Source organism: Sceloporus undulatus, chromosome 4 (assembly GCF_019175285.1).
Source record: "Sceloporus undulatus isolate JIND9_A2432 ecotype Alabama chromosome 4, SceUnd_v1.1, whole genome shotgun sequence".
NCBI classification, from domain to species: Eukaryota; Metazoa; Chordata; class Lepidosauria; order Squamata; family Phrynosomatidae; genus Sceloporus; species Sceloporus undulatus.
The window spans coordinates 87,376,953-87,384,578 of NC_056525.1; the positions used below are offsets into that span (position 1 = coordinate 87,376,953).

General features: G+C 38.3%; 1 protein-coding gene across 1 annotated transcript in view; it reads right to left on the reverse strand.

The window, feature by feature from the left end:
* LOC121927983 (FRAS1-related extracellular matrix protein 1-like) overlaps window positions 1-7,626 on the reverse strand; it is a 161,333-nt gene that overhangs the window by 116,440 nt on the left and 37,267 nt on the right. Inside the window, 1 exon segment of the mRNA XM_042462124.1 lies at window positions 3,291-3,516. Coding sequence (XP_042318058.1) covers window positions 3,291-3,516 — 226 coding nt within the window.

The following is a 7,626-nucleotide window of genomic DNA, read 5'->3' on the forward strand; positions in this document are numbered from 1 at the left end:
AGGAGTGGCTTATCACAAGCCACAAGGAAGCTACTTAGCACACACACAAGTTATCTGCTCCACTGTCTTTTCATCCATTCATGAAACAGATGGAAAAGCAGGAGGAATTATGCATGGTGGGATAGAGAATGAATTACTTCTTTCTGATCTGCTGCTAGGTGATATAGGGGGCAACTGGAACCTTAAACTGAGAGGAAGTTATCTTTCTACCACATCACAAAAGAGACATTCCTTAAGATGGGGTGGTTACAAACATAGACCAGCCAATCCATAACAAGAGCCATACTCTAAGAGAGTAGGTGATTACGCAAATGGTGTAAATTGCCAGTGGTCATGAAAATCAGAAGAAAGTATTTCTGACAATGCATGGGTTAACAGAAAACAGATCTACACTACAATGTCTTGCCTTGCCTTGCCTCTGTAATCCTGTGTTGAATGACTCCTATAAAATCTGCTGATAAAGGAGTGGCTTATCACAAGCCACAAGGAAGCTACTTAGCACACACACAAGTTATCTGCTCCACTGTCTTTTCATCCATTCATGAAACAGATGGAAAAGCAGGAGGAATTATGCATGGTGGGATAGAGAATGAATTACTTCTTTCTGATCTGCTGCTAGGTGATATAGGGGGCAACTGGAACCTTAAACTGAGAGGAAGTTATCTTTCTACCACATCACAAAAGAGACATTCCTTAAGATGGGGTGGTTACAAACATAGACCAGCCAATCCATAACAAGAGCCATACTCTAAGAGAGTAGGTGATTACGCAAATGGTGTAAATTGCCAGTGGTCATGAAAATCAGAAGAAAGTATTTCTGACAATGCATGGGTTAACAGAAAACAGATCTACACTACAATGTCTTGCCTTGCCTTGCCTCTGTAATCCTGTGTTGAATGACTCCTATAAAATCTGCTGATAAAATAAAAATCTGCTGATAAAACTGCCTCTGCTATATCCTTTTCTCCCAACCCTGGTCTATTTACAGTCATCTGTAAGCACAAACAAAACCTACTATGGTATTCCCAGACAGTTTGGATTCCCTGATCCACCAGGACTAATGAAACATTTAGCAAAATTTTGACTACAAACTACAACCTGGACTGAAGGGGCAAGGTGTCATTTGGTCCATCACAGATATTCATCACTTCCATGTGGAATAACATGTGCTTCCTAAACAATTAATTATCTGGAGTGTGCATGTCTTGCTGCTGGTTTTATCATATTTGATGTGTTAATGTTCACTATAGTTCAGTAGGCCAACTTGAAAACTCCGTGTGCCATATAGTGGCATGCAAATTGCACAAAGAAAGACCTCTGCTAAACCCTACACCTTTTATCTTCTTTCTGAAAGACACTAAAAACTAAATGGGCATAGGTCCATGGGGTTGGCTTGGGTTGGCTAAAGAGAATTTTAGTGTCTCTTGTGTCCCAAAAGAAAAGGAGAGGTAGTAATACCATACTCAGATTCCCACCAGAGTGAAAATAATGGGTATGACTCATACATCAGCAGTCACTTTGGTCTTGAAGTTTTGGAGCCTAATCTTCTACAAGGTCTCCTAACAGTTGTTTGTTGTTGTGTGTGCCTTCAAGTCCTTTCCAACTTATGGTGGCCCTAAGGCAAACCTATCATAGGTATTTCTTGGCAAATCTCTTCAGAGTAGGTATGTCATTGCCATCCTTTAAGACTGAGAGAATGTGACTTGCCCAAGGTCACCAAGTGGATTTACATGGCCAAGCCAGGATTCAAAACATGTTTTCCCGAGTCCAGCGTTCAAATCCCTATGCTACACTGGCTCTCTCTTAACTTACAATATGCTAGGAATCAAATGTTGAACAGTAATTGATCCCTTCCATACTCTGGTGTAGAATGTAAAAATTAGGACCATGCATATGTGATTATTATTTGACAGACTCAACACTGGAATTGATTAGGGACTCAATTAGCTTCCTGTGCTCAGGGCTACACTTGAGTTGGAAACTAGACTTACTGAATGTCTACTACATGTACCAAAACTTAGAAAACTTGGTTTTATATAAAGAGATTGTACTCAGTGCTATTAAAACCAAAAAATGGAAGGAAAGAAGTATTTGTTTACTTTGACTTTACACAACACCATAAAAATAATCTTACTAAGATGCAGTCTGATCTTTGTATGCATATGGCATGTCACATTGTACATGCACAAAGACAATTGTTGAGGTTAAATCTTCATATATAATATGCTCTATTTCCACTGGCAAGTAAAGATTAGGGATGTAATTTGTCACTATTTTTTTTATGAGGGAAGGAATGATTAATTTTAAGAATTGACTTCCCACTGTGAGAATGACTTCAAAACAATGACTTCAAAACAAAACACACAGTTTTTGAACCTTATCCATACTTCAAGACGTATTCTGCACAAAATTCACATGTGGTTACTTTGCACAAAAAGCAGTACTTTCTGTACAATGAAGAGATTTTCAGTAAATAAAATAATATTTCTGTGTGAAAATATTATGTGTATAAAGAAGTGAGTAAAGTGCAGTTTTCTGTGCAAATCAACCTGTTTTCAGTACTATTTTCTGTGCAAATCAACCAAACATAAGCCACAAACTGCAAAGATACTGGATAGTACAGGATTCTTCTCATTAGGGTTTCTCAATACTCAAAATGTTTTTAAATCATTCTTTAAATATTGTTTAAAATATTATTTCCATTCCTAGTGAAGAACTTTGTATTCAGGAAGGCTTTTGCTATTTAAATTATGTAATGGTAGTGTGTGTGTATTGTATGTCTTACTTTTTATTAGTAAATATGTTTCAAGTGTGTTTTAATTAGTTTATCCACTTGCTTAAAAATAGTATTGCTATTAATATTTTTCATTCTTGTAAAATAAGATTTTAACTTAATCTTATTCAAAATTACTGTAAACCACTTTGGATCCTAGGAAAAGGGTGGGGTATTAATTTAATTAATAAATAAACAAATGCAACATAAGTGACTGACTGCCATTTGCTCTTATGGGGAAAGGTTGAGCAATGCTGAGGAATATAATTTTGCTTGAGCAGATCTTGTCTTCAACCTGAAACTATGTCTAGTTTCAACTAAGAGAATGTCTGTGTGGTTTTTATAATATGTTTCTATGAACACAATTCACAAAAATGTACTAAACACCACAAAATCTTTTTCAAATCTCTCTCTCAAAAACACACACAGAGATAAGAGAGAGATAGAGAGAGAATGTATAACATGATAATGCACTTTGTACTAGCTCCAAAGAAAGAAAACAAGATAATTTCCCAACCTTGTTTGAACTCCTCCAAAGTAAAGCTGTGAATCTCTAAATCTTGATGAAGTACCATTGGGCTTAATTTCCTATAATGTTCAGTTTCTCCACCATAAATTCCATTTAGTATTATCCCATGGCGAGGTGGAGTAACAATGTAGAATCTCAACAGATCTTGAGGGACATCAAAATCTTCAACATTAATGGTGCCTGGTCCTATTGTCCCAATGTTGCCTTCCATTACCTGATGGAAAAGATTAATTTTACAAAGAGCAGTGAAATTTTTAAAATTATGTTGAAAGAAAAATACAAATATTCTTTCAAAAACTCTTCAAAACTTTATGTTGAATTCTCAAAACTGAGTGAATATATTACAAAGGCTATACAAGTATAACAATTCAGAATTATATAGGAAAGTATATAATTATAGGAAAATAGGTTTTCTAATTTCTGCATGGTTATCTTTGACGGTCCTTTACTAGTCTAGTCCTTGTCTTCCACAAAGCTGTGGAGAATCTCCTTCCTTTTTAAAGAGCCTTTAGCAGACATCAGCTTTTCTTTCCTTTCTAACTCTTGACAATGTCTTGCTTTTCCTGTTATATTAAAATCCCTTTTCACCATAATATTTTGCTTGTTGCTGCATCAGCAGAGACTGCACTCAGTGTGTCCCCATACTTAAATATTTTTCAAGGTTCACTACAGTGTAGTTTCCATGTAGGAAGAAGGTGGACGTAAGACACAAGGAAAAACTCAAGCATCCAAATGTGCTAACTGGCAAACTTACACGTCGACAATTTCACTGCAATTCTAGAGGTATTGAGAAATAAATGTCCGTGTTCAGATTTGTTTTAGACATGAAATGAAAATGTCATTCAGATTTTGAAATACAATATAGTATCAATGCTTGTATTTCATGTGAAATTAATTCAAATTTTGCTTTTGAAATTTTAGTTGAATCTCTATGCTTGAAATCACCTCGAATTTGATTAGATAACTATATTGTATGATTCCTTAATCATTTTTCAAAGATCAACCAACTAAGCAACCCTAACATACTATTATTTTCTATAATATCTACATCTAAATTGTGTACTGAGCTGGAAATAATAATGGATATTTGCAAACAAATTAATGTTAGAAAAAAAAATCCTTAAGCTAGCCCCTTTCTCACTATCTCAAATCCATTTCAGCTCTATTTCTTTTCCATAATGCAACTGGGCAGCTCTATAGTAACATCCCAATTAGTTTATACTTGTTCTGCTTTCATCAAGAGAGTTGTATGATAAATAAGAAAACTCCTGGCAAAGCATTACCTTGCCTGCTCCCCAACATATGCACACATATTTATTTAAAAAGAAGCCATACTGCATATGTCCCACCACGTTTTTTTGCACTTCATCTAACATATAATACAGAGTGTGGAGCTGTCTCTTTTCTCTATTTGTAGATTGTTTACTTTCATGTCATGAAGAAGCAAACCAATGTGTCTAAACAATTCAGATACCTAGTTACATGGCTCATCTGGTATGTTGGTTCGATTCCATTAGAAAGCAGAGGGTGTTTTTTTTTCTCTTGTAACAACGCAAATTGGAAAAAGGAGCACGTACTGATGATCCAAAACCAGTTTCAAACCAGTCAAATTCAAATGTATCAGACAAGGCCAGACTATAGTAGATGTGTACTTTTCTTGTCTCTGGATTTGCTACTGCAATCCTTCTCATAATCCCACTATGCAGTTCACAGAATGCCACAGCTGCAAAGAAGATAGTATCTGTGCACCTATGAACACTTGTTGCAAGAAAACATGTCCCCCACCCCAAATGTTTACATATTTGCAAAGGTCTCATGGTGTTTCCAAGAAGTAAAATGTATGGAAAACCACAGCACATATTTTTAAAATGTGAACTGGTACAATGTGTATAATGGGGGGGGGGGGGGACATGCAGAAAGCCATGGTAGTGGATACATTTTACATAAATTAGATAAATTTCGCAAATAAATGTACATTAGGTTAAACAGTTGCACAAACTTTTGAGTGAAAAGGGGGAAATGCAGTTTCATGCAGCCCAGTATGGAATAAGGGGGTGAGGGTGGAATACACTTTTGTTTGCAATGAAACTAAGACTGTTTTTAAGCATCTTTTGTTCACTGGGGCTGAGAAAACTGCAGTCCACATACACTGATTCAAAAATGCATTTTATTTATGTTTAGTTCACAGATTCTTCTGACATGCTGTAATGAAATATATATTACTGCCGTGTCCCAGGAGTCTTGTAACAGTCTCAACACTGACCACTTTCTGTAGAAACTGGAGAAAGTTAGCCTTAGGCCAGCAGTATAAGAGGCTTCATGGAAGCTTCATTTTTCAGCTACTATTTGAATAGTCTACAATAACTACATACAGATTAAATGCATTCTACAACTGAGGAAATGTTGGAAACTGGAACTTGGTAGTTCTAACCAATACTGGCTTTTTGAACCAACTATGGACAAATGATCCCTATTCTAAACCCCAGATTCTTAAAAGAAAGGTGGAAACTGCAGCGTGTTACAGACCGCCCCAAACGGGTGGTCTCGCGCCGGTTGCTGCATCCAGGAACTGCAGCAGCCAAACCGCGTGGTTCCCAGGCGCAGCAACAAAGAAGTGCCAAAATGGTGCTTCTTCCTGCACCCCGGAAGAGGCGCTGCAAGGCGCGAAGCGCGCACTTGTAGCGCTACTTCCGGTGTGCGACGTCCGTGATGTCAAAATTGCGGCACCCATCTGTATGCGGCGCCGCCATTTTGATGTAGTCCTTACTTGCGTAGGGCAAGGCGCGTCAGGAAGCACCGCCCCTCGCACGTAACGATGGCACCCCATAGGGCCCATCCAGAACGCGGCACAAATTAGAGAAATGGGGGGGGGGGGGGGGAATCACCAAAAACAGATAATATTCCAATCAAACTGCTTCAATCCACACTGACAGAATCAACAAAAGTGGCAACCAACATACGTCAACATATATGGAAAACGAAATGATGGCCAACTGATTGAAAATGAACAATATACATCCCCATCCCCAAAAGAGGAGACACAGAAGACTGCAGCAACTATAGAACCATAGCACTAATCTCCCTTGCAAGCAAAATTATGCTCAAAATTCTGCAATACAAACTCCAACCATACATGGAGAAAGAAATCCCAGAGGTCCAAGGGGGTTCAGGGAAGGAAGAGGCACTAGGGACCACATAGCAAACATACTGTGGCTAATGGAGTGCACCCACCAAGGAATTCCAAAATAAAATCAGCATGTGCTTTACAGACTATAGCAATGCCTTTGACTGGTCATGCAAGGCTATAGAATGCCCTTAAAGACATGGGATTGCCAATGCATCTGATACTGCTGATGGGAAATCTGCACTTAGGATAAGATGCTACTGTTAGAATAGAACAGGGAGAAACAGAATGGTTTCCAGTTAGGAAAGAGGTCAGGCAAGGCTGCATTCTTACAACCTATCTGTTCAACTTGTATGCAGGACATATTATACAAAAAACAGGTTGAAAACAGAACTAGAAGGAGTGAAAATAAGAGGAAGAAATATCAACAATCTAAGGTATGCAGATTATATTCCTTCCTCCTATTTTCACTCCTCCTAGTTCTGTTTTCAGGACTCTGTTCTTGATTGGTTTAAATCTTATTTGTCAAATAGATCTTTTGCTGTGGCCTTGGTTGGTCAGACTTCATCCTCTGTTCCCTTATCTGTTGGAGTTCCCCAGGGCTCTGTTTTGGGTCTCCCATTGTCCCTAGGAAAACTTGTCAGTTCTTTTGGTTTTTCCTATCATTTGTACGCCGATGACACTCAACTGTATCTTTCCACCCCTGACCTTTCTCCGGGGCTTCAACAGCAAGTGTCATCTTGTCTTATAGCTATCTCTCAGTGGATGTAGCATCGGCCCTTGAAGCTCACCGTGTCTAAGATGCAGCTTCTTGTCTTTCCACCTAAGTCCACCCTTCAATATTACTTTTCTGTCTCTGTTGATGACATCTCTATTCGATGGGTCCAGGAAAACTGCAGTCTTCGTTTCATTTTTTATTCTTCTCTGTCATGTATCCCCCAGATCCAGGCCACAGCCAAGGCCTGTCAATTCTTTCTCTACAATATTGCTAAAATCTGTCCATTTCTCTCAGCCTCTACTGCCAAGGCTTTGGTCCATGCCCTGGTAGTCTCGCATTTAGATTATTGTAACCTCTTCCTGGCAAGAGCTTCCTCTCTCTCACCTCCGTATGTCTGTAAAATGTACGCCATTGGCAGGTTTTATTTCTGTCATTTTTGTTGATTGCATGTACAGTGCTGTGTAGATCTACAGCGCTATATA